This window comes from Electrophorus electricus, chromosome 9, assembly GCF_013358815.1.
Source record: "Electrophorus electricus isolate fEleEle1 chromosome 9, fEleEle1.pri, whole genome shotgun sequence".
NCBI lineage: Eukaryota > Metazoa > Chordata > Actinopteri > Gymnotiformes > Gymnotidae > Electrophorus > Electrophorus electricus.
In genome coordinates this window covers 3,600,001-3,627,173 of record NC_049543.1, presented here as the reverse complement: position 1 = coordinate 3,627,173, position 27,173 = coordinate 3,600,001, and the positions used below count along the sequence as shown (strand labels likewise).

General features: G+C 42.0%; 2 protein-coding genes across 4 annotated transcripts in view; both read right to left on the bottom strand.

Moving 5' to 3' along the window:
• Positions 1 to 22,738, bottom strand: part of msh3 (mutS homolog 3 (E. coli)) — a 41,359-nt gene extending 18,621 nt beyond the window's left edge. Inside the window, exons 1-19 of one of the 2 annotated variants that reach the window (XM_035529535.1) lie at positions 22,443 to 22,738; positions 22,109 to 22,205; positions 21,762 to 21,997; positions 21,413 to 21,637; positions 21,112 to 21,228; positions 20,807 to 20,924; positions 20,186 to 20,319; positions 19,786 to 19,952; positions 13,361 to 13,479; positions 12,144 to 12,252; positions 11,104 to 11,188; positions 10,647 to 10,756; positions 8,486 to 8,618; positions 6,787 to 6,974; positions 6,245 to 6,413; positions 4,877 to 4,941; positions 4,614 to 4,730; positions 3,776 to 3,883; positions 2,233 to 2,347 (exon numbers count right to left, since the gene is read on the bottom strand). In XM_035529535.1, the coding sequence (XP_035385428.1) occupies positions 2,233 to 2,347; positions 3,776 to 3,883; positions 4,614 to 4,730; positions 4,877 to 4,941; positions 6,245 to 6,413; positions 6,787 to 6,974; positions 8,486 to 8,618; positions 10,647 to 10,756; positions 11,104 to 11,188; positions 12,144 to 12,252; positions 13,361 to 13,479; positions 19,786 to 19,952; positions 20,186 to 20,319; positions 20,807 to 20,924; positions 21,112 to 21,228; positions 21,413 to 21,637; positions 21,762 to 21,997; positions 22,109 to 22,205; positions 22,443 to 22,607 (2,577 nt within the window). In that variant the 5' untranslated portion in view covers positions 22,608 to 22,738. The remainder of the gene's footprint in view (positions 1 to 2,232; positions 2,348 to 3,775; positions 3,884 to 4,613; positions 4,731 to 4,876; positions 4,942 to 6,244; positions 6,414 to 6,786; positions 6,975 to 8,485; positions 8,619 to 10,646; positions 10,757 to 11,103; positions 11,189 to 12,143; positions 12,253 to 13,360; positions 13,480 to 19,785; positions 19,953 to 20,185; positions 20,320 to 20,806; positions 20,925 to 21,111; positions 21,229 to 21,412; positions 21,638 to 21,761; positions 21,998 to 22,108; positions 22,206 to 22,442) is intronic. The other variant, XM_035529536.1, reaches the window with a different exon arrangement.
• An 850-nt stretch (positions 22,739 to 23,588) lies between these two features.
• ubac1 (UBA domain containing 1) overlaps positions 23,589 to 27,173 on the bottom strand; it is an 8,262-nt gene continuing 4,677 nt past the window's right edge. For both annotated transcript variants that reach the window (XM_027006262.2, XM_027006263.2), the window contains exons 9-10: positions 26,999 to 27,137; positions 23,589 to 26,574 (exon numbers count right to left, since the gene is read on the bottom strand). In XM_027006262.2, the coding sequence (XP_026862063.1) occupies positions 26,459 to 26,574; positions 26,999 to 27,137 (255 nt within the window). In that variant the 3' untranslated portion in view covers positions 23,589 to 26,458. The remainder of the gene's footprint in view (positions 26,575 to 26,998; positions 27,138 to 27,173) is intronic.

The following is a 27,173-nucleotide window of genomic DNA, read 5'->3' as shown; positions in this document are numbered from 1 at the left end:
CTCTGTCCGAAACTTCATGTTCCTCTGGAAACCTTGTGTACTTCACTACAATTTTTTACTTTTTCATATATTACAATATATATGGATTGAGAGATGGACAAAAGGCTTTCACTAATGTCTGCTATTAATTTTCAAGACTTCTGGTAATTTTCAGTCACTCTTGTCAATCTTGGATTCTGTCAGCATGTGCATTAGAATTCAACAGGGACCACGGTATCACCGTTCTAGATATGTCGCTCAAAACACATTTGGGATGTTGTCTGCTAGGTCAGAAAATGCACACTTTCCTGCTTGCGTATTGCGGTCACCAATACAACTCCACTTGGGATTTTTCAAACCAAAGAAATTAAAAAATAACCCACAACATATTTTTTTAAAAAGTCAAAAGTTTTTAAAACAGTCTATAGTCAGGTAGCCAGCTATAGTCAAATAGTTTATAGTCAGCTATAGTCTATAGTCAGTTACAGTCAACTTGTCAGCCATAGTTAGATCTACCATCTCATCTCATAAAATTCTGATGCTTTTTACCTTTGCCAAATGTTCAAATGCAAATCTTCAAACAGCTGTGCTTATTTGGAATATAAAATGAAAAAAATATATAATCCAACATAATTCTAAATAGCAGATAAATCTTATTCTCATAGCTTTTAGACAAAGTAATGGTGCTGACAAAGTGAGAGGGAGGAAAATAAAGAGAGAGAGAGAGAGAGAGAGAGAGAGGGAGAGAGAAAGAGAGGAAGCGAAAGTGAGTAGAGAGTCACAAAAGGTTGGTCCATGTTTGTCTCATTTCCTCATTGCCACCCACAGTCTTCTCTTCACTATATCTGAATGCCTCAGAAATAATCAACCTTCAGAACTTCCACATCCACATGCAGTTTCACAGAAGGTCTTGGCCAAAGCATATATCTATAATGACGTGGAGAATGCAAACACAGATTACACTTTTATTTGCAGGAAACGTTACTGGATCCATCTGGTTCCTGCATCTGCAGCTTCGAGTTACTGCCCCACAAAATGGCATCAACATTCCCTACTTGGAGGGGCATATCAGAATTATAGCAGTGACTGTTAAATCAACCTGCCAACCTATTTGGTCTAAATCTGAAACAATTCTCACAGTAACCCAGCATGGTAAAGCCAGTATGACCAGTAATGGTCACATCTCATGTGAAACTGAGTGCACAAGCATAGAAAGGGATAGAAAAAGAGAGCCAGAGCTTTTCAATTACGTTTCAAATGCAGACAGTTTGATGCCCCTTTTGAAAACTCAGGAGCAAGGCAAGATCAACATTGATGATATATATGCAGCTGGCTAGCAGCCCTAACATTAAAAGTAAGACTGCTAGCTATAATCAGCCTTGGCCTTGATAATAAAAGGTTTGGCTTTGGCCCGGATTCTAACGAGCAGAATGAAGCCCAAGTCCAAGCAGACAAACCAAAGCAAGTTCGAGAAAAGAACCAAAAGAATGCTAAAGCACAGAGAATTGGGAGTGCTGCTTAATTCTCATTTAATTACAGGCAGCGCCATGATGGTATGACAGCTGTGCTGACAAGATTACGGCCTACCAAGCTACTGCACTAATAACAAATATTTACTTCTCTTTTAGCTATACTTTAACAGCGATGATGTTCTCTAGACAGTGACTACATTATAATGTGTATTGTATACAGAATATATTTCTTACAGGCCTTTAAGAACCATTTAATCACTTGGCTAACAAATCTTTTGCTTCTTGCAAAATTATGTACTTTTGCACAGTGAAATGTTTTCAGAATTTCTCCATCACTCAGTTTTTTTGATCCAGTATACTAATATGTCATTATGTATAGTATGAAAAAGTGATACCAAGGAAAGTAGACCCCCTCTATGTTGTTGGCAGACTACTGCTTGACAATGAAGACAAAATATAGACAAAACCCATACACCAAACATTTTAGAAGTTTGTACGTTGTTGTACATTTAACAGCCTTATTTATGAATCTGATTAATATAATTGAATAGCTCTCACTTAAACATACAGGATAGAACAATTCTGAAAACAGATTCAAATTCAGTGTAAAAAGTATTATTAAAAAGGTCCACCTATTTTAGTTTGTGAAACAAAAAAAGTCGCCCTGTATTAATGACAAGGAAACGTGTTTGAGGAAAGTCAATACTGCATCAAATAGTTGCAGTGATGAGAGTAATGATGAAGCACTGCCGTGTACAGCTAACTGCAGACTAGGTCTTACCTGGAGCTGGGTGTCATTGGGCACATACTGATCCTGGTCTCCCATCAGCATGTTAATGACCGGGTGTCTGCCATCCTGGATCAGTATGCAGCTCTGCTGCTCCAGAACCTCTGGCCTGCACATGACATTCGGAAAACAGCATTATGCACTACAGACAGCATCCTCACTAAGCAGTGTTGCGCACTGCACCCAGCACCTTCACTAAAACAGTGTTAAACTGCATACAGCACCTTCACTGAACAGCATTACACACTGCACCCTCACTAACTAGTGTTAAACTGCACACTGCACCCAGCACCTTCACTAAAACAGTGTTAAACTGCATACAGCACCTTCACTAAACAGCGTTACACACTGCACCCTCACTAACCAGTGTTAAACTGCACACTGCACCCAGCACCTTCACTAAAACAGTGTTAAACTGCATACAGCACCTTCACTGAACAGCGTTACACACTGCACCCTCACTAACCAGTGTTAAACTGCACACTGCACCCAGCACCTTCACTAAAACAGTGTTAAACTGCATACAGCACCTTCACTAAACAGCGTTACACACTGCACCCTCACTAACCAGTGTTAAACTGCACACTGCACCTTCTCTAAAACAGTGTTACACACTGCACATTGCACCTTCACTAAAACAGTGTTATGCGCCTGCATTAAACACTGTTACACACTGCACAAAGCAGGGTCAATAAGCAGCAATCTGCAAAGCTCAATGAGAGCCTGAACAATACATGTACACCCTGAGATTTCACTGTGTACATAACATTTGTTTTCCCTTTTTTTGTTTATGTCCCTGGGCACAAAGGAAAGGCCAGGTGCTATTGGCAAACTCACGTATCTATAAAACAAAAGAAGTGTGCACAAAGAAAAAAAAAAGAAAAAAGAATTCAAAGAAGAGCTGTGTTGGAAACTGCATTCATGAGTGGAGCTGGGCTAAATATATATATATGTTTCAAAATCTAGTGTAAGGGGAGAGTCTCCGGCATGCTGGGGAACAGGAGGGTGGGGGCGGCAGCACGGAGCGGAGGGGGCGTAGTTGGCGTAAACCTCGGCCTTCAAAGTCAAATCCACACCCCCACACAGCCTGTGAGAAACAGAGGGAGTGGGTTGGGCGCGTACCGGGGGCGGGCTGGAGCCTACTACTGGCCAGGGAGAGACAGAGCCGAAGGCCCTCTGGGACCCCCCCTACAACACACACACGTTCTCTCTCTCTCTCAGGCTTATGTAAGAAGCTTCAAACACTACCAGCGAATCACAAAAGAGAAAAGCGGACCCAGTGTGAGGTGTGAAAACATGCTTTGTATCAGCGTCCAAAACTTGGTCTGCATCTCCTTGACAGACGCTGGCCTCATTACATGGTAAAGGTCATTTCCAATTGTTTTCATGTCCTTGGTTGACTTCAGTGATGGAAATTCAAACGGACTAGCAGATTGCTAATGGGAGAATATGAATGTGTGGGTGAATGATGAGAGCATGATATGAAAGAAAACAGCAAGTTCATGGAGCGTATGCCAGGCAGGAGTCATTACCACACCTGCAGTAATTGTTCTCTTTTGCAACCTGGGCCAACGAGAAGAGGCAGTCCATGGTTGCTAGGTGACCCACAGCCTTCCTCAGCGTGTAGTAGTGCTCCCCAAACAGTCTACAAAAAGAATCAACAGAGGGTGAAACAGCATTGCTCCAGGAGCCTCTGTCGAGGCCTTACACCTACTCTGACGCTCGTTTGCAGAAAATTCAGCATTCTGCAAGAAGTGGTCAGAATGATCAACTAGCTGCATAGATGTCGAACAACTGAGTAGTTTATTAAAAAGGTCAACGAGCGAATTTTAAATCTTAATTTTTTAGCTGCTAATATTTCAGTCAAAGGGACATTAGTAACAGCACCCTAACAGCAATTGATAACAGCACCCTTCCGATAATAAGTCAAGTACCTTAACCACTGAGCTACCACTGCCCTAAATTAAAACTTTTTATTCCAACAGCACATCACCATGAGAACTACAACTACCCATCATGTGCTGCATACCGTACGTTTGTCAGAAATGGTAACTGGGAAAAGACTGTGTGATGGACATGATTATATAGGGCTTCTTTGAGACCAACTAGTTAACTAGCAGTTTAAACATTCGACTAGTTGGTTTAAAAAGCAAAAACGTACTTTGGCTCAAGACTGACAGGCACTGAGTAGCGAAGCCCCAGTCAAGAATTAGAATGAGGGAAATAGTACCATCAACACGCCTTTCATGAAGGCTATACTCTGTGCAGAGCTGAACATCTGAATGTGGACTTGTTTTCTAGTAAGGAACAGTAAGTGCTTTCTAGTAAGGAACAGGCTCCTCTCTGCAGGGCATGGGAGTTCGTGAAGTACACACTGTAGGAAGTTGATCCACTCTCCACCGCAGTCGATGACCAGCTGTTCACGCAGCCGCATCAGCTGCCGGTGTCTCTCTGCGATGAAGGGTGAATGATAGCGACCCACCACCTTGGTGCTGTATATATACACACAGGACAGCATAATCAGAGCATTGTGGACAGAACCCTGACAGAATTTGGGTAGAATAAGCTGGATGCATACTGCTTTCTGGTGGTGCAGTGGTGAATGTGTGTGTTACACGTCAGTGGATGAGATATGCACCTGTTGATTTTGACCCAGTCTGGGGGGACAATGGAGGACATGCTATTCTTCACCTCAATAAGGAACTGGGAGAAGGAGAAAGAGTGTGTGTGAAAGAAAGAGAGAGAGAGACAGATGTAAACTAATACAGCCTTGATCTGCCAGTAACATATGTATTCTGAAAAATTCTTACAAATCATTTGAACATTATAAACAATTTAAAGTATAAGATTATGATGTGCGGTTTCCATTTCCTATCTGCTGTGATGGATCTTTGCACTAGTGACAGAAGTATAGTGTAATAATGGAAAACATCGCAAAGAAAGCTGAATGACCAAATAAATGGTTTGAATATAAATGTATTAATTTAGTTCTAATTATTACAGTGTTCTTCCTCCTGTAAACATGAGGCACTGTCTGGGGTTTGTACCTTTAGTCTGGTACCTCTTTCTTCATATTCAATCCTCTACTTTACTCTGCACATGTTGAAAACTTTACCCTGAACAACCATAAATAGTTATGCACACTAAGCAATGCAGCAACTATTTGCAGAAGTAATTGTATAATAAAGTAAATGGCTTGCCAGATAATTACTGCTTTTGCATGTGCACAATGTATTATGATCAAATCTAAGAATCTGTCAGAAGAGTAGAGGTGTCCAGGTCTTCAGCAGTGTAACACACTCAAAGCAAAGCAACATTTTAGATGTTTGTACTTGTATCAAGATGTTTGGCTCTCTTAATAAGCTAATGTCATCCAATCTTTGGCCACACCAACGTGGTTCACACCGGTGAAGCCTTACTGCAAGCTCAGACTGTGCGATTCCTGATTGCCATGTTGCAAGGCAAGATCCTCACTGGACGAGAAGTTCAAAGCAGCATGGGTGCTGTCGCGGTCCAGCATCCAACAGTACCAAAGCAGTTCAGAAGATAAACTGGCAAATGGCCAAATGGATGTGATTTAGACCAGCGAGAGACACAAGAAAGGCCTGGTGTCGGCACACCATGAAACAAGGGAGTGGGAAAATGGAGGAAAAGAAACCCTGGTGTTGTGTATGCATGAGCAGTCAGCACAGGGGACAGCAGGAAAAGCATGCCAGTTCCTGCAGACACAGTGCCATGTATCGGAGACTGTTTTGCCTTTCACACTCTGACAAGCACCCTGCACCAGAAACGCCATGACATCTGTACCACCTACCAATCAAAGCCAGGGTGCCCCGGCCAGAACTCAGCCAAGTCTTTCTTCCCATGTGAAAAAACCCATTTTACAACCAGTGCTTATGTCTGAGTCTAGTTTAGTGCTACGCTGTCACCTAGAACTGGTTGGTGGTGAGACAGAGAGGGGAAGAGATGAAAGAACACCACGTCTCAGCTGGGCTTCTTCCTGTACCTCTTGTCCAGACACGGTGGTGTAGTCAAACGTTGGGTTGTGGAGGACAAGACGAAGTTCACGCCGATGCTCCATGATGGCCGAGAGGACGGCCTGGATCTCAGCTTTCCTCTCGCGGATCACGGGAAAATCCGTTAGCTCCACAAAAAGCTCAGTCTTATCCCCCATCCTAAGGAAATGCATACATGACATCATTTCAACATGCACTCAACTTTTTAAGCTAGCAAAGAAAATCAGTAACAATAGACTGGTTGCCAGGTGGGGTTTTCATTAATGCTTGAACAATTACTAACTAATTATTACATTTTATGTAATGAAAGGGTTTCACCTAGGCCACAAAGGTGTATTGGTGAGTATACACTCCAAAACACTGCCACATGTTGGGCCGTTTTCCAAACACTCAACACACCTAGATACTGGCTAAATTGCAGTGTCGGTCATCATTTCACACAAAAAGACCTTTTTGGTTTACCACTGGGTTTCATGTATTCCTGTAGACACAGAACCTGCACCTTCAGGTCACTTTGTTTGCTAGCACTCACTTAGCAGCTTTTTCATTGAGCACTTTGAGGAAGTTCTGGACAGGGCTGAGGAGCTGGGGCGTCTCCAAGAGCAGGCTCTTTAAGAGGGCAGAGCTAAGCTGCGATTGGACGGCAGGTACGAGAGCCTGAAACTCCCCCCTCAAACGAGACAGCGTGCTGCTGATGAGGTAGAACTCCTGAGTGGAACACTAGTGCACACACAAAAAAGACAGCATGAGTAATACAACATATTGAGTAAAAAAAAAAAAAAAGCAAACTCTAAAGTGCATATTCCTAAATCACCCCAACAAGAAAAGCCTTTCCAAATACTAATCAAACCCTATTTCAACATAGTCAAACCCCAGTTTTGATTTTATTTTTTTTTATGCTAGCCAGTAACACTAAAAGCCAGTTAAAGCTTCTCATGAACTTTACTGCTGATTAGCACTTAGATATGCCTTTGGGAAATAGGCTAACACAAGTCATCCACACATCATGATTCGGGGGGGTGGGACTCCCTGCCTGTGCTCATTAAAATTCAAGTATATGGTAGCTTCTTAGCATTCATGGCAAGACTGAGCAGCAGAATGACTTCATGGGTCTAATATTTGAATATAGACAATTATTCTATTTTAGATCACTGATTAAAGTGCTGCTGCAGTGAGAATATTATGCTATTTGACCAATACGAAGAGGAGTACAAAAAGCAATTAGACATTGTATGAAGTTTCCCTGGCACTAGGGCCAGATTTATTCAGCTTCTTTGAAAGTGGTCCACAGGACTGTTTCCTGATGCTGCCATTTCTATCAAGGATGACAGTCTGGCAAGATTTTCTCCATTTTGTTTGCTTTCACACAGTTCTTACTGACAGGAAAAAGGAGGCCAAGTGAGGCCTGGATAATAATAAGAGTGGCCTTCCAGCTGGCCATCATTATGCCATCGAAAAGGAAACCACTGGGCACCTTCACCTTAAGCAGCCTGCCTGATTCTAGACAGGAACTTTCAAAGAGAAATGAAAGCCTTCTGATATGAGGATAGAGTGTAGGCACGGCGCCATGTATAGGATGTTCAGATGGTAAAGGCTGTGACAAAGCAGGAATTTGATTTATTCATTTATTAAATTTATTTATCTTAATCCTTTGCGGATTAGGTGCATTCACAATTCAGTGAATGTCAAATGTTCAAATTCAAGGGATTCCATACTCCTTTCTGGATTTATTAAACCCTATGCCCTAAAAGGTAGAAAAATTATATTCTGTTTTACAGACTAATTATATGACCCTTTTGGCATATAATATGGCATATAACATGGTGTTAATACGATCAATCCAAAACTGTTGTAATAGTCCATTTTTAAGGCTTCTTACGAAATCTTATGAAGGTAATTCAACAAAAAACATGTTGGGTAACGCCAGTGCACACAGCCAATCCTTGGTAGACAACGTCACCTTTTAGTGACATAAGGTACTGTGTGAATAATTCAAAGTGTCAGGAAGCCATGAGAAAGTCTCAGACCAGCTCATCTAGACATGGGAATAGATTTTAATGAAACTCCTGTGCATCTGGTTCGACGTGACATTTTAGACAGTTGCAGATTGTAACATGAATGGTAAATCTGGAAGTCTTTGAAGCTGTCCGGATAACCCCTCCCCCCAGGCACACGCCCACGCCCACGCACACACAAAAAAAAAGAAGGATGGAGGGATCGTGTGACTGAACCTTCATATGGTAGATGCTGCAGAGCCCTCTCTCCAGGTCAGGCAGGCGCGTGAGCAGGGCCTGCACGGAAGACAGAGCACTGGAGGAGGAGGACAGGATCTCTGCCACCGCATCCTGCCGAGAGAGGATCTCTCTGAGCAAGGATGAGAGAAGGCCACGTTAGGGGAAGGGGAGAAACCCAAGACATCACACACACACACACACACACACACACACACAGGCTACACTGTAGGAATGCGGAGCACAAGCTACACCATGCAAGCCAAGCCAAACATGCCTGCAGGAAACAACGGCACATCCTCTGCATGCATGTGCACGTGTAAGAGGAGAAAATCTTTCTAATCTGCAAAAACTGTCACAGTTAAGAGCAGACTTGTCACACACTTTCTGTTAAATTTCAATGACGTTATCTCCAATACGTCATCAAGCAAAGGACAGTGCACATTAGCTACATAATAATGTACTTTGCTGTAACATGGTGTCTCAGGGACTTCTGACACTGAGGATTACCTCATAAAAGGATGCAAGGCCAAATTTCTTCCCTCCGATTCATGATGCTTTTTCTCCATTTTTAATGTTATTAATATGGTGAAATTTCTTTGGAAAGGTAATTCAAGATAATAGGGAGATGTCCATTTTTTTTTAAACTTTTTTTAAATTTTGAACTGTAAGCAAGAGAATTATATATGCAAGAAGAAACAAACTGCACAAATCTAGTTAAGTATTATAGTGGCATGATACTTCCTACATTATAATGTTGATAACAGCAATATACATTAGCTCTGGGGGGAAACATTAACAATAAATAAATCCCCCCTTTCCTTCTGCAGTCTAAAACATAAATATATAATGAGGGACTATCAGTTGGGTGAAAGAAATACAAACTGGGGAAATTATTCTCATTAAAACTTCCATTAACTTTATGTGAACCATGATCATTCTTCAGTAATCAATATTAATTATTTTAATAGAAAACTGCATTCTAAATGATCACAATCATAAACCACAATCAGTGCACACACCTTTGTCCTTTTCTCAATATTGAGGAATTGATTCCTTTGGCTTTTTACGTCTCCATCATCTATCATTTAGAGGCCTAGGCTACGGGTGTGTCCTTGTCTCTCCCTGGGATTTCAGAACATCACGAAGATGAGAGATGACTAGTTTGCTTGAGAAAAGGGCCCCAGATGAAATACTCTTTACAGCTGACACTGTGTACAGCTGTTTACAAGTTGCCTTTGGGGACATCAAGATAGCACTCGAGGACTTCAGATGGACAGTGTGCGTCTTCTGTGACACTAGACCACATCATTGCTGGACAAATTTATTCAATGATATTGTGTTCCTGTGGTATATTTTGTGATACTGCTAAACCAGTTATAGGAATACTTGCAGGCTTTACACATATACTATTGCTTAATTTACATATAGGTGTAATTGCTTTGTTCAGTCGATGCTACAAGGAGACACGCTCAGGGGGGGTCTTTTCACTTCTGTCTTCACCAAATTAAAGGCACCATGCTCCTTTCCTGTTAGTTCTATTCTGCAAATCCGTACAACTGAAGAAATCCTAATTAATTAACTCCTCGCCTGACATGAAGTCAACTCAGGTTAATCTTTTGGTCTAGTTAGTGTCCTTTCATCAAAATCCCAGATCCATCTGGGCTAGAAGAGGTTAATGAGGGAAAATGCAACAGAAGCTTTAAATCCTCAAACAGGTTTGTCTGAGCTTAGTTCATCTGCACATATGGCTGAGATCTCTCATGATCCACATGGGCACCTCCTAATCCAGATGTAATGAAATTTTAACCCAGAGGTCCACATAAACAGGGATAAAAACAAGCCAGCACCTACTCAAAGGAAAAAAGTCCTTTTAATACTACAAAACAAACTGCGATACTGTTTCATTTTTTGCTCTCCATGTCCACATATTTCATATATGAAATCACTACATAATTAAGATTATGACAATCCACCTTGAGGATGCGACATGACTTTTTGGTTGATGATTTGTTCATAATTAAAAATAACCTACACTACACTGACAGCAATACGTATTTAGACTCCTCATGCATGTCCAAAATCACAAGGGAACAAGGTACAGACACCACACGTTTCCACCAGAACAGAGGCGTGTTCCTCGGAGGACGCAGAAACTCACGAAGTGGACTTCAAGGGTTGGCTGACCCACTTCTTCAGCAGCCTCTTGCCGAATGACGTGCGTGTGTGGTCCAGGACCCATAGTAGGCTGCCCTTCACCGAGCCTGTGGTCTGTGACAGACAAGGGAACCCGAGGTTGTTAAACCGACAGCGGCAGGGCCAGCGTGACAGAGATGCTCCAGCGAGATCGTTATGGTTTCACAGCAGCGGCACTAATTAAGTGCGTCACGCTGAGATGAGTTGGAGCTGGGGGCGGAGGGTTGGGGGTGTACAAACACACACAGCGCTGTGTTTTCAGATGCATTATGTTGCCTGGTGGAAACAAATATAAATAAGACCTCGGAACAAGAAATGACACATAGCAGAGTCAGAAAGTGTTGGAATACAGGTGCGCTGCAGACGTTGGAACATTAGCTGCACTGCAGCCCCCTTTTTCCAAGTTGATGGTGAAACCATACCTGGTTGCTAAAGATCTCCAGGTTCTTCATTGTGGTGGCACTGAATACCATATTGTCTGCATCACTTGACAGCCTCTTAAATGAACTAGAAGGAGGAAAAAAAGAAATTCCTGAACTTTCAGTTCGAAAAACATTTCAAAATGATCAGGTTGCATTATTTTGTTAAGAGCAAAACCTTCCAGGAAAGTAAGTGGAGCCAGACCAACCCCATAAGCAAGCTGCCTTATATAGCAGAGACAAACTGCATGGAACAAGGCTTTCATTTCCGACCAACAGATGCTAATTAGTCCTCTTTCTACGAGTCTTGGAGATCAGAGCCCTGTTATTTGTCGTTAAACAATGCCCTTAATCAATCCTTAATTACAGCATGTTCCAAACAACTTTCTCAGCATCCTGACCCGCCACACAAATCGCCAATCAGCCATTCCCCTCACCGTCCACCCCAACCCCAGTTTAAGTGAAATTTAAGAAGCCAGTGGCCCGCGTGTAACAGCTGTATAGAAGCATGGGCAGTGGTTAAGGAACTTGACTTGTAATCGGAAGGTTGCTGGTTCAATGCCAAGTCGCCACTGTTGGGCCCCTGAGCAGGGCCCTTAACCCTCAATTGCTCAATTTGTCCTCAGGTCATAATTGTAAGTTGCTTTGGATAAAATCATCAGCTAAATGCCATAAATGTTTAAAAAAAAAAAAAAAAAAAAAGGCAGGATGGGGAATCGAAAGTGAGCAACATTAGGCTTCAAATCACTGCACCTTAACATCAACAGAGCCGAGATATGCTCATGATGCATGCCTGTCATGACTTCCTCATGTAAGGAAGTCACAGGACTCTGATTTATTTTTTTTTTAAAGGCAATCAGAGATTTGTATAAAAGAGCGCTGGCAGGCTTCCTGGTTTTCAAACAATTCTGCAAAAAGACCCACTTTCGGTCACATTTGAGTAGTCAAAATAAGCATGCGAGTCTTGTCTAACATGGGATGGCCGACATAGGTGGTCATGCTGGGACACACACTCCTGAGTGGGGTGAGTGAGTGGGAGTTACCTGGAACAGAGCAGGACCCTCTCCAGCCTAAACTCAGTCAGGTACTGGATCACCGGCCCCAGACAGCAGATAACCTGGCTCTCTAAGCCCAAGCAGAAGGAAGAAGAAACTGCAGAAAACAAAAGAACATGTAAAGCACACACAGTCTCAGCGGACAACATCGCTGCAGCTTGACGTCCCAAATTTACCGCATGTTCTTAGATATTTTTATTATGCTGTATTCTTACATAAAGGCATAATGACAAAGTGAAACAAACTGAACTGATAACAGAAGAGACATTCCTCTCTCTGTCCAAAAAGAGCTTGCAGACCTAACAAGCATTTGGTATTCATCTCCCACATGAGTGAAGTGTGAGCAGAGGTGTGGATGGACTCAAGGTTCAGGTGGAGTCGGGTTTGGCCCTGGATTTTGTTCCCACTGCGATGCCCTCCACACTTATCCACTGACATCAACCAAGATATAAGAACGTCAGCACTGACCCTGGTAAGATCTCAAAGCATAGCCCCACCACAGGTAAACCTTGCCTGACTGATTATGCACGTGTGCTTCCACACTGATCTGAGACCAGAGCTGTGCGGTAATGGCAAAAGCACAGTGACGTTCTTTTAAATCAAGCAGCTGCTAAAAAATGGATGCTGTTCCTGGCAAACAGCTTAAAAAACACAAAACACACAAACACTAGCTTGTGAAATAACAGGGGGAAGCTTTTAAGCCCAAATCCACAGAATTAGGCTGAGAGTCCATGTCACGTAGAGAAAAAAAAAAAAAGGCTCAGGCTGTTTGTGACACATTTTATTGCAGAGCTGAAGGCATGCTAGAGAATAAAAGGTTCTCCATCAGAGAGCACATCAGCGCTGGTAACACAGAAACGTAATGAGTGGAGGGCCGAGCTGGCAAAGAGCCCATGCGAGATGATTTAGTGTTGGGTGTGGGCAGGGAGGGCCACCCCAGATCATCCTACACACCTCCAGCTGAAAGACAGCAGCTATTGATCTTCATGCCACCTGTCCCTCAGGGAAACAATTTTTCAATTACAGGACCTTTCCCATGTCTGGTTGGCCAAATAATGTTCCAAAGACCAGAAAGGCAGAAAGGCAGACAGCCAGCCATGCACAGTGACTTGGAGGTGGCAGGTAGACACACACACGCGCGTGCACACTCACAGACACATAGTGTTACAGAAAAAATGACAAGAAATATTGAAAAGGAGTATTACCCTTCCCACTTTGAGCAGATACGTTGGCGTAGAAGTCTTTGACCGTTGAAAAGGCGATGGGGTACTCAAACTGGGAGCTCTCACGTTTCTCAATACGAATACGATCATCCGCCTGGATACTGCAGGTCAGCGGTCATGGAGGAACATGATGTAGGGAATGAAAACAAATATAAACTGTAATGGACATTTACAATTTTAAAATAAAATGGTCACAGTTTAACCAAGTTCTGTGGCTAAAATAGTAGGCCTAGAGAAAACCCTGGAGAGTATGCAACTTTAAATCACTAACTTTCTGCTTGATGCTTCATGTTACATAAGGCTGATATTTATCAGAAATGTTGAATAATGTCTATATCTTTTCATTTGCAACTCTCACGGCCATCAGTTTCCATATCAGTGACTTGAAGCTGCTACGCATTTGCCGCAGAGGATAACAAATCCATACTGGACACACACACACACGGACCAACTGCTGCCGTTCACTCCTGGCTCCTTTCAACACCACCACAAGCTCAAGGACTCCCACTCTCTTTGTCGTCTCCTTGCCGTTGCTGGGGCAACCACAGCACGCACATGTGTGACTTGTGCAAGCGTACCGCGAGCGCCACTCAAAACTAGCCAATTAGACTTCCTCCAAAACCATCAATAACGTTTCCTTAAAAGTGTGGAAACATGCGTCACCACACACGCCACCCGGACAAACTACACAACCGATGTTCTCTGACACGAAGTGGGTGAATGCTGAATGGGAGATATCTGAAATCATGGAACGAGCACGAGGGAGGGAGGGAGGAAAGGATGGATGGATGGATGGATGGATGGATGGATGGATGGATGGAGAGAGAGAGTGGGTTAGGGAGGAAGGGTGCACAAATGGCTGTAGTCAAACCTTCTTGGAGCATCTCAAAACCAGTCAGACATGAAGTCACTCCACGCCAGAATGGCCATTCCTGACATTAGCACACCCTTTCATTTAAGACGCATCCTTCAAGTGCTCTGTATTCTATAAAACCCATCCTGGACCATTATTTGTGGCCACAGCGGTTCACCAGCATTCGCTTTTAAAATGAGCCTTTAAAACAGTTTTTATTGCTGTTCTCAGGTCAGCTCAAGACAAGTGCCACGCTACAGCCAACATTTCCTAAAAAAGGAAGGAGAACCAACCCCAAAGTCATCAATCGTACACCAGAAATGTCTCCCCAGCGACACCCAACCTGAGCCACACAGCTGATGTTTATTGTTCTTTTCAGTTGTACATAAGAAAGAATCGAGCAGACAACCCCCCCCACCCCCCGTATCAAAACACTGCCACGATATGCTGAGATTTAGAAATGTAAAGGTGACATAGTATAAATCTAATTAATGAGTCAATTGATCAGCTGGTGGTGGAGAATGAAGCAGGTCACAAGAAGCTGAATTCACAAAAATCTCTTCACAAAGAGCATTTTCCATACATTTGTATGATTTTCTCTTAAGACATCTTTTTTTTTTTCCTTTTTCTGTTTTTCTTCTGAAAACCTACATGGATCTTGGTCAGTGGGCATAGCGGTCAGAGGGCACAGCAGTCAGTCTGGAAAGCGATCACTGCGCAGAGCAGTCAGTGAGCAGAGCAGTCAGCAGGGACCCTGTTCAGAAACTGCATACAGTAAACAAATGCTCCCAGTCTTTCCCTCAGAAACACTTTAAGATTACTATACGTTATAACATTTTCCAAATCTTACTCGGTGACATGTCCTTAATACCACGACAGAAGTACTAGAACGCCAGTCACGGTGGTGCAGGCCCATGCACGGTGCATTGAGTATTCTGATTCTGGTTTCTATATTTCTGGCCAGCAGGGGCACAATAGACCCTGCAGTCTGGTGAGCAAGGGGAGGAAATGGATTTTCACTGCAGGCCCAGCTCTTCATTCTAAATCCCCAGCACCAGATCCTTCCTTCACCTCCCCTCCACATGCACTTCCTTTCCCAGGAAGCCAGCATCGTTTTGCCACCAGCCAGAGATGAACTCTGCCAGCTGGCGGCTGGCCGGAGCCCACTCCCTGCAGGCATTCTGCATCTTAGCCCTGGTGGCAGACCAGTTTGCCAAGCTGACAGAGCAGAGCAGCACACTCCCAGAAAGGGGTAACTGGTTTGCAGACCTATGACATAGCACCTGGAATCCCCCCAGGATCTCATTACACACACCACGGCAACTGCCAGGCAACGGTTTCTAGGCTGGCCACCTTAGCTACCCCCGGGTTCCCTTGCAGAGGAGCGTGGTGTTCACCATGCAGTGCCCACCTTGCTGCTGCCACATGGCGTCTGCTCCACAGTGCCCACTCCATGGTAACCGCCCCCAACAACCACCACAGAGTCCCCTCTGCATGAATCTCTGTGGAACCAGCCTCTTAAACTCTGCATTCATTAGACTGGAGTCAGAGCAATTCCCATGCAAATTCCAGGCAAGTTGTTTGCAGTGTCCAGAGCACATCACAGCTCTCTGCCCAACTAGGGACATCAGAAAAGGGCTTCAACAACTTGCCAATTTCTAAAATGTTTCTAAGACTAACCATCTCCCTGTCCCTTGACACAGCAAACCACAAAGCAGGGAAAAACAGGCAATAGTGAGCAGTAAACACAGAGTAGCTGAACTAGATAGTAACTAAACTACTAGAGCAAACATAGGCTAATCCCCTCCCAGTGGAATCAAATTCCACTTCACATCTTGAAGGTTCAACAGGAAAACAAATGTAATGTTATAATAAACTGTCACAGTTATGAGGAACACCAGCTATTTTATATGTTCTTATCTCCCTGAAATGAAATAATTTTAAAAACATTTGTATGGAATAAATATTTCATAAAAACCCACTACTTGTGCTTAGCTAAATAGCATATTAGGATTCTGCTCCAGTCTTAGTGGAGAGAGCAGACAGGAATCAAACGCACAGACACACACAGACATGCACACGGCTGCACGACTAGGGCTGTTGCTGTAGGAGCTGCAGCTCCAAGCCGCACAATCGGAGTGTCCTTTATAAAGTGGAGGCACATGCACGCTGGGTTACACGCCGGGTTAACAGAGCGGCAGATGACAAGCGGCGAAACTTCGCCCATCCATCCGCTCACATCAGCCGAATCACACTAAGTCAGCACCCGCCAGTTCCGCTTCCACTTATGACCTCGTAAGCGGAGGTGGAGTTCGGTATGAAATGCCACGGGAACTTTGCTTTTCATATCCACAGGGGCTTGAGGCGACAGTGTCAAAACATGGGCGTTGGCACAAAGAGGTAATGGGGAATAGAGGAGCTAAAGTGAAATAGTGGATTGGGAGAGGAAGGGTTAAAAAAAAAATAATGGAATAGAGATGACAAGAAGAAAAATGGAGAGGGAGAGAGAGACATCACTCGCAAAACATGACCCCCCTCAATCTGATCAAATCTACACCTCGTCGCTTAGACCATACTCAGAGAAGATCAGAGAAGCAGCAGGCCAAACGTTACATATCTGTGCAAGTGTGACCAATTATGTCTTCTGCACGCACAGCCCCGTATGATCACATGTGGAGTGGCATTTAAACAGAGAGAACAAGAGGTGGGAATTTAGCTTCGCTGTGTACAGCCTCTCACTCGTTTATCACCTTCTAGGCTGTAACTACACCAGGCACTGCAGAAGAGGAACCACAATAGGTGTTTGGCATCATAGTATGATGACACTTTACAGACCTGATATTTTTGTCAGCCCGTATAAGAAGACAACACAACTGCCTACTCCTGGCTCCAGCGCAGACCGGGGTCTCTCTCGCTGTGCTTTTTCAGAGAATACCTTATGAAACACTTGTGGAAAGCTGCCAAACACACAAAATTATTGGACCCTTGAGGTATAAAAAGCAGGTATATATCTCCCCAGTATGTCCAAGTAATGATAACATTTAATTTTTAATGATAAAGGTTTAATGAAAAATGACCTAGAAAAATATAATAAATCCTACCCTGGTATTAGCAGAAATGAATTAAATTCCCCTCTTAGAAAAGCAGTGGTGCAAGAAAAACCAAAAAATCTTCAGTTTGGAAATGGAAAGTTGAAACATGGTGAGCAATATAAAGCTGAAGTTTGGATCTGCATAAATAAACATATCAATCGTTTAAAAAAGTGATCTTGACCACTACAATTACTGAATTCCTCATCACATGTGCAAACAAGACCAGAGGGATTTTCACTATATGTAAAGAAACATTTAACGTAATACCTGTGTTACTTAGAATTAGAGGTTCACACAGCTTAACAATGTACAGATGTTCCGCTGTGTGTGTGTGTGTGTGTGTGTGTCCCTCTTAATTGCAATTAAGAAGTGCAATCAGAGCATTGCTAAAAATAATCAGTTATCAGTTTTCTGAAACCTTACAGATTTCTCCTTGATCTTACCATGAGCTCAACACTCATCATGTTCAGGTTTCAATTGTGTTATTTATTCAAGTATATAATAAAAACAAAAGAAATATGGAAAAAAAAAAGTTTTAAAGCAAAACGATAAAACTAGATTAAACTAGTTTAAACATTAGAACTGAAGCATCATGACTTTTCCACTTTCATTACTGCACTGTACTTATTTTACATGAACGATGCCCTTATAACCTGATCCGAGATCAGTGCTGAAATTCAAAATAAGTACTTGGGTAGGATTACTGAATTCCAGTTATACACACACCATCATGTGCTCCAACATCTGGTGTCCAACCTCCAATCCAGCATTAATCTTTTCTTCAGAGGAAGCAGAAACCAGCTATATTTGTATTCTAAATGTTTCAAGCCCACCTCTGCGCTGACGACTCACTGGGAAAACTTAGACAATGCTTGCAAGTGTCTACAACTTCCCTGTCAACATACATGTAACACCACAGTAAAAAACTGTATGCCTTGTCTTCACTGCTCATTACTGTAAAACACAACTCATAGTTTCTCCCCTTTTGTATATTATCTTTGCCACACAAAAAAAAAAAACTAGAAAAGTATATTTCTAGTGGTATTTTTAAAATGTCAAATCAAATCAACTTATTTATATAGCGCTTTTTTACAAATGTCCAAGTCCAAGCCCCAGTGAGCAACAAAAGGGCAACAGTGGCAAAGAAAAACTCCCTAGAGCGTGACGAAGAAACCTTGAGCCTGGTTCAAATAAGAAAGACGAGTTCAGTCGCCCTTTAGACATCACTCCAGCATGGACACCCAGCCCTCTAGAGATCACTCAAACATCGACATCCAGCCCATTTTTACACATTTTTCTCTTTTTGAAAGGCTCGTTCGCCACGAGTAGCTGATACGCAGAGCGCAACGCTGCACGACGGCGAAATGTGGCACCAGCTCACCAACACAGAGAGGTGATGAAACACATTCGTTAAGGACTTAGTGACAGCGAAGGCCATTCGTTCTCCTCCTTCTCCATTGACTAAATCTTTTTCATCGGGCTCCAGGTCTATGGAGCAGTGATCGAAGCAGTGCGAGGAAGACTATGGCAGAAGTGAAAGGAAGAGCATCACTGAGCTCTAACAGTGCATCCATCTCAATTCACTGGATAGCACCATACTAGTGAAAAATGAGGCCAAAGTGCGTGTGTGTAGAAGGAATTCTGCACGGTGCAGAGTGCTGATCAAATACCAGCGACTCATCATGAATAAAGATGCAAATAACTACACACACACACACATCAGTGAGATTTTAGCATTAGATAGGACCAGTTCATTGTAGATGATCTGCGCGTGAAATGTGCAAAAGGCCAAGCGTGCAACATCGCTTACTAGTTATAAACAAGTAATTAAAATGAAATTTTCCTCAACAGAATCATGCTAAGGAATGCTAAACTGTTTTTAAAAATACTATTTAAAAAACCCAGAAAAATGTCCACCACATTCCACCGTGCTCATTCTGTAATACTATTCATCATTTCTCATTTAACATTAATAGAAAGTTCAATATAGTATGCAACACTTTTGTTCTACAAGATGTTAATGGAACATTCAACAAAAAAGGCTCCTTGCACTGCTCACAAATGGGATGCATCTCCCGTGTAGAGTTATTTACTGACCTCTCATGGTGACTGATGGTAAATGCCTGCCAGCACTAAATGAGAAACCATGAGAAAGCTGACTGCTTTATTATATTGGACATTCCAGCTACAGGGACTCAGGCATTTTGTTTCACATTTTACCTATATGGCTTTAACTGAGCATTTATGTTTGTAGTAGGGTAATAGATTAAAATGCAAGCAGTTCTCAATTATATTCATGTAATTAGGACAATGCAATAAACCAGCATTTTTTTATAATTTTAAGAAAAAGGTTAATCATTATTCTTTTTTCTGATATCTTGTGGTAATTAGATTTCCAGTCCGATTCTTTGGGCTACATCATCAGTAGGATGTGAATGCCAGTGCACGTCCGGGTGTCTAACCTGGATAGAGCGATGGTGCGGAGTAGGCGCTCTGTGGCCTCAGACAGGTCCGACGGCACCAGGATCTCCACCGGCTGGATGCGCAGAACTCTGGCCTCCAGCTCCGAGCGGGAAGGGTTATCCCGAAAACAGTCCACCATCACGTCCCCCACGCTGGCCTGTACCACCTGCACACCACCAATAAAGGAACCCAAGCAGTCACGACTGTCCGGCTCAAACAGGTCAAACCAATTGGCGCTGGATTATGAGAGTCTAATACAGAATTTAAATCACATTCTGTTAAACTATCCCACAAGACATGACTCCATTAAAATAGGAAAGATGATTTTCCAAATTTCAACAGAACATGTGATGTGGTGTACTTGTGCACTGTGGGAGTTTGTGAGAAGACGGCTCCTACCACCAAGCCCACAGTGAGCTCCTTGCTCTGCCTGTCCCAGCTTTCCTTCACACACATCAGGTAGCTATTGGGTGCATCCTGCACCACGTCTTCTGCTTGCTCCAAGTCCCCCAGCTTCAACACAGGGTTCACATCTTGAGACAAACAAATAAATCACATTTAGAGCACCATACGAAGACTCAAAATTACACCTTTAATTAGGTTTCCAAGACAATTAAATCTCAACTCTAGTCTGAAAAGAATTCAAATAGGAAAGATCACTTCAAAAATGTGAAAAATATTAGCATATGACATATTACAGCACTGGGACAGTCTTACAGTACTAGGTATAATTTATTGTGACAGTTAACAGTTTTAGGTCCCGTTTCCCCACCAGGTACCAAGACTAGTCTTGGATTAAACTGCAGTGCCACTGGTGTAATCACTAGTTTTTGGAAATTTTGCTTTGTTTTAGCCTTAGGCTGAATCAACGTCTCAGAAACTGGCACAGAGCGTTCAAAACGCCACTTGTAATCAAAATACACAGGCGCCAAGTACTGATATGTGACATATCACTTTTATAACAACAATTTCAAACAAATAGGTTTATTTTTTGCTAAGAGGGAAAAAGTACCAGCACACCTTCCCCAACCAGGGTAGACTTGGTGTAGAGCGCACTAAGCTGTCGACTGAAGAGGGAGCTCCTGTTGTTGCTCGATGCTTTGATAGCTGATGTTTCTGTCTGCTTCACAACTCCAACCTACAAATCAAAAAATTAAAATAAATAAAACAATTTTTAAACCATTTTCTTTCTGAGTGAGAATTTTCTACAAGAAAATGCTATTTCTACAAAATAAAAGAAGAACCATTAGCAGCATGACAACGTTACCACACAAACAAAATACAATCTTTCGATATCTCTATTTTTTCTCAAGGCTACCACTCACCTTGTGGCCCTGAGAGATGAGGCGGCGAACATGCACGAACAGGCGGTGAGTGGGGATGCTGGCGGTCATGAAGTTGTGGTCCAGGTGACAAAAGATGTTCAGCTCCTTTGCTGCAATCTGTTTACATCAGCACACAGAGTGGAACTGTGACAGTAGCCATACGCACACAAAGCATAACTGAACAAGGCAGCATTGCATTTGGATATTACCAAGCACCTGGTTCACAACTAACGCCAACGTCAGCCTCTACAAATGCCATGATAGCACGGTGGATGTTTTCGATGTCTGCTCCATCTCTCACCTCTGCATCCTCTCCAAAGAACCTGTACTTGTAGCCGCACTCCACACAGAGTATTGTGTCCTTGTGCTGTTCCTTGATCTCAATGTACTGTTGCTCCAGGGGAGTGTAGATGCTTTTGGTCCTCTTTTTAGGACCTGCCAGTTCTGGGGGGCTCTTCTTAGTGACACCTCCAACACTACTACCAGACTTGGCAAACAGGCTGAAGCTAAAACCTGGGGAAGCACACTGAAAAAGGAAATAGAGTCTTTGGTCAATTTCCTGTCTTAAAATGGAATTCCCTACAGAATGTATTATCAGCAACAATACGACCCTCCATAGTTTAGAGTTAAAGCTGTTTATTCTCATTCACCTCTTCCTCCGAGTCTTCCTGCATCATGGCTGCCTGGTGTCCTGCCGTGCCATCAGTGTGTCCGGTGCCTGGAACCTCCAACTCCTTGCTGACACTCACACCTGTGAGCTCCAGCTCCATGCCAACACTCATGCCTGGGGCTCTGTCATCACTGCTCCCGGGGCAGCTGAAACCTCGCAGCTTTTCCAAAGTTGAGCAGGAGAGAGTGGCCTTAGAGACAGAGGGCCTCTCATCTACTGGCAGGGAACAGAAACACTCCGCTGCAGTCCAGTAGCAAAACAAGGCGCAGCACTAGGCCCAAACAGGGGGAGAGGTTCTCATGGAGATGTGATTGTAAATGTTCTTACGTTTGATGTTGCTGTTCCCCTCTTGGACTTCGGCCTCCTGAGGGAGTTTTGCTCGTTTCTCTGAGGACTCTCCCTTGCCAGGTAAGCCTAGTCTCTTCTAGGGTTGTGCATAAGTCAAATAAAGTGCATTTATTTTAAAAAAAAAAACGTAATTTTTTTTATTCTGGTTTACATTGCCAGCTGCTATGTAATTATGAGCGCCTGTACAATAAACATAGAATGCATAGAAACCGTAAGACCGCAAAACGAAGCCTTTTTGTTTTCTGGGTAAAAAGCAACACATTTGTGCGTACTGGATCCTCGCTCAAAGTGCATATATGATAAACCTTCTCACCTTGCCTTTGCCTCTTTCCTGAACACGTTCGGCACACTTACGTCTTGTCTGATCAACATCCTTATCTTTGTCATTTGTACCGCTAAAGAATCTGCTAATAGTCGTCTGTGTTTTTGACTTCAAAGAAGTCTTGCTTGCTGCTAGTCTTTTAAGATTAGAATACATTTTTATTTTTATTTTTTTTACAGCACAGAGTAATAGTTAAAAAAGGATCCTCATTGCGTGGTGCTTATACAGTGATAAACTATAGCAATCCACTATGAATAAAAACAGATCATTTTAGCAAGGCACTACAATCATTTTGGCGCATATATGACGTTTACACGTCCACACGTGAATTCACCGGCTTGTTCAAGAGAGTAAACAATGCGTCGGTCCTGCGCAGTCTATTTTACATTTACATCATTTTAGCAGAATGAATTACAATCCTGTCTGCGTGGAAGAAATCATTATGCTAGTATGTTAGGCCTGAATTTAAGGACATAATTAAGCTATCAGAGCAAATATACACATGGGAAGTTTTTGTTCCTATTTGAGGTTTTAATGTATATTTAAAGAAGTGAAGGATTGGTGATTAATCAAGTGCCCTAATGTGACTAGGGATCATTGAAGTGCTCCATGAAGAGGTGGGACTTCAGTCTTTAGTCTACATTTGAAGACATTAAGGAGCTACAGACGTGGTGCAAAGCCATATTGTTCGAGAGGCACGCAGAGTGTAGATATGGTGCGTTTGGGTAGGAGGACCAGTTTTGGCTTCACAGGCAAGTGTCAGGGTTTAAATCTGATGCGTGTGGCTACAGAGAGCCAAAGGGGGGAACACAGCAGTGGAGTGATGTGTACGAAGTTGGGGAGATTAAATAGAAGTGCAGGCGCATTCTGGATCAGCTGCGAGGGTCTAGTGGAGTCTGCAGGGGGGCCTGCCAAGAGTGAGCTACAGTAATCCAGTTTTGAGATGACAAGGGATTAGACAAGTAATTGAGTGGTTTCTCTGGGGGGAGTCAAATCCTTTTGATGTTATGTAAGAGAAAAATTATTTTCAACAAGGCAAATCAGCAATTATTATAAACCTGTTACTGTTAAATATACAATAAATATATTGTGGTGGCAAGTGATGTTACTGATATAAATCACAAAACAAGCACACGATAAATTTCAAACCTTTTTATTTGCAATAATACAAAAACAAAGCTTCCCATTTCTAGACAGGTGAACACAGTGATGGAAAAAAGAACAAATAAATTCACATCGCTTGAGACCATGACAGTGTGTTAACAAAATTCAAGGAACAGAAATCCTGCCGGTGTTTGTGTGTGAAATGTCACGTCAGTATCTATGACATGACTACCCGACAAAATGTATGCTCTCCCAGTGGCAATCAGTCTTTTAACTAATTTAATATGATGAAAATTTGAAACCCAATGTGACACTGCTTTAGTCACCATAAGCATTTGAAATAAATAAGAATAAATGATAAATGCTTGTTCAAGCATGAAGCACCACTAATGCTGGACTTCACATTCCCTTATCAGACTTGGCGAGATCAAAAATACACAGCAATGAGAAATATGACATACTTTTCTGATGACTGTGATTGCTGAAAACCCTTCTGATAACATGAGTGAAAGAGTATTGCATAATCCTGGTATTGACAGGTCTACAATTTGCATCTCATTTTGAGTTTAAACAAACAAACAAAAATAGACACACCTATATTGCTCATATTCTTGAAAGCTGTAGTGGCTGTTTTCAAACACTGAGTGCTGTTTGTTGAACACCATAACTCAAACCAAAAACCACGTTTATACTGAACAAGGAGGGAAATGTATGATTTGACCATTTAGAGTCATCAAGTTGCATTACTGTGACATTAGTTTAATAACAGTAGTCTCTCTTAGAGGTGTACTGTGAATGAGAGGAACTGTGCAGATGTTCTCACAGACAACAGACTGTATTTGGCTTGGAAATAAATATGACAAACGTAATTAAGGGAATTTAAAGTCAAACGTTACAATATCTAAGATATTGTTATCTTGCTAATCTCCAACATTATGCTCATTAAATATAGTTCAGACTATTGCAACAGTAGAATTTTCTTCTGTGATATATCTAGAAACCCCTGAGCATACACATCAAAACCTTTAAATACCTATAGTGGGACAGGGGAAAAGGAGCAAACAAATGTTAACATGCATGCATATGACTGTCAAAAATGTCTGATCACTTTGGTATAAGGATTCCAAGGTAACAGCTCTGATAAAGAGTAACCTTCCAGGTGAAAGTCAGTAAAGACACAACCATTTCCATTTTGGATAAAACCTTCCTCCCATGTATTGGACAAGTGTGTTTCACTCAGTACATAACCTTGTCAGAAGGGAAGTCAAAAATGAAACAACGGAAAGATACCCACTTTGCAAAGTGCTGCACATATCAATTTTGACAGTATTAAAGCCAGACTGCCCTAGAGATTTTATTGTAGCTTGCAGTGAAGTTTTTTATGTGTGTGTGTGTGTGTGTTTGTGTGTGTGTGCACATGCATTACCTGCTGTAATATCTAATGCATGTGCCAGGAACTGAAGCAAAGTGACATGTGACATGGCCTTCAATGCACAAACAATGTATGCTCGTCATTCTTGACAGATTTTATAATGCAAGAAAAAGGAAAAATATATATATAGCTTGACCAATTTCTAAAAGCCAGATATTTGTATTTCAATAAAAACATACCACATACCTAGAACCGAGTAAAAGTCACATTCGCATCACGCATGCCTGCCCTGAAAAATAGTGTTCTAGCGGATCAAACAGAAACACTTAGTTTGAAGTGGCCTGACCCAGGACCTAAAAGATCATGTTCAGTCAGGGTCAACAATCAGGCATTCTGGAGCAACCTTTTGTCTCCCAGTTCACTTACATGAATATACGTGAAGACTGAAAAAGAATCAGTTTCGTATTTAAAAGGGGTTGAGCATGGTGAAGGAGAAAGTGTCAAATCCCAGATCATATCATCTGGAGGAACATAGGAAAGAGGTAAATATTTTAAAACACAAGTCACTTTTGTCTAGTTATTCAAATGACCATCAAATGACAAAGCCACTAGTAGGTGGGATTTTCTGCCTTTTTCACAATCACCGTATGTTTTTTTTTTCTGCTTATTTCCATAATCCACATCCTCCAAAAGGACCAGCACTAAGCCCTAAATTATACATGGCAACTTCACAAATGCCTGCTACTCTTGGAAAAGAAACTGAAAATAGACACTGCATTCTTTTTGATGGCACAAGACCACAGAGGGATTGTACAATGTTTATGAATTGTTCAGATAAGGTAACTGGTTAAGGTCCTCAAAAGAAGCATGATGAAAAGTCATAGATTTTCCAAAGGAAAGTAGCTTCAATTTGTGTTACAGCATGAAGGCAACAAAAGAGACCGTAGTGTCAAACTGTTCTCCAAACCAACGTAAAGCTGAGATAGCTATTCAACTCTTTCTAGTAACATTCACTTTGATGAAATGTAACTATTCAAAGAGACTAATACCTTTTTTAGATTGTTGTTTGAACATCATGAAATATACAAAAGTAATTTTTTGTGTAAACATTTTTTTTTTTTGTTCTGGATGCCCGATGTACATTTACATAAGGAAAAAGTATATAAATAAAATATGTACTATAATTAGGTGATTAAAAACAGATTTTATTTAAAAAAAAATAATAATAATGAAGTTAGCATTCATCAGTTATTATTAAGTTACTGTTTACATTTGTGGGGTTTTTTGTTTTGGTTTTTTTTTTTACAAGTGTCCTGTTGAGTTATAAATATCTAGATATTTTTTTCTGTATAATATTCAAAACCGAAATATTTATCCTATCCTGTTATTACTGTTACATTCGTCATTTCCTGTGTTTAACATAAACCATAGAAGACACACACACGCGCGCGCGCACACACACACTTCCCTTATAAATGAATAACCTTTGTCCGCTTTGCAGTGGCTCCAGCAGCTGAAGATGAGGTGTGGTCTACGTGCGATTGAGTGTCTGGAAGATTCTGGAGATCTGGAGCATGACTGGACCAGTCTCGGGGTCATTCATCCACTGTGTGCTGTTCAGAGGATTCTCAAGCATGTCTTCAAATGCTGCAGGCCCAAAACAAAACACAGGACGTAAGCATTAAACTAACACCACAAACAACCATCGTATCCCACCAAAACCTAGTGACAACTGCTGTGAAAGTCTTGATTGAGTTCTTTCAAATTTCACACCTGGTAGTGGAATAAAGAGATATGGGCTCTTCATTTTATTAATACAGGGCTCTCACTATAAATCACAACCCACACAGAGAAAGTGCCACATCAGTGCTGCCATGTTTAAGAGCAACAGGGCAACAAACCACAGCTGACGATACAAACAAACAACAGGACAACAAACCACAGTTGATAACACTGTGAGCAAACTGATGGCTCACTGTAAAACTCCACAAATTACATGCGGGCAACACCTGCAAAAGCTAAAACCATTGTGACAGATATTGCCGATGGAAACATAATGGAACCAACTCACCCAGGAGCGTTTTAGGATTTGTAAGGCCCAGTTGTACCACAGGGTTCTCCAATATGGCCTGAAAGAGGGGGCTGTTGGTATCGATACCCTTATCTAGATCTTCAGGGGATGGCTTTCTATCTCCAAGCAACCATTCACACTGCATGAAAACAGGCCCAAAAATAAATGGTAACAC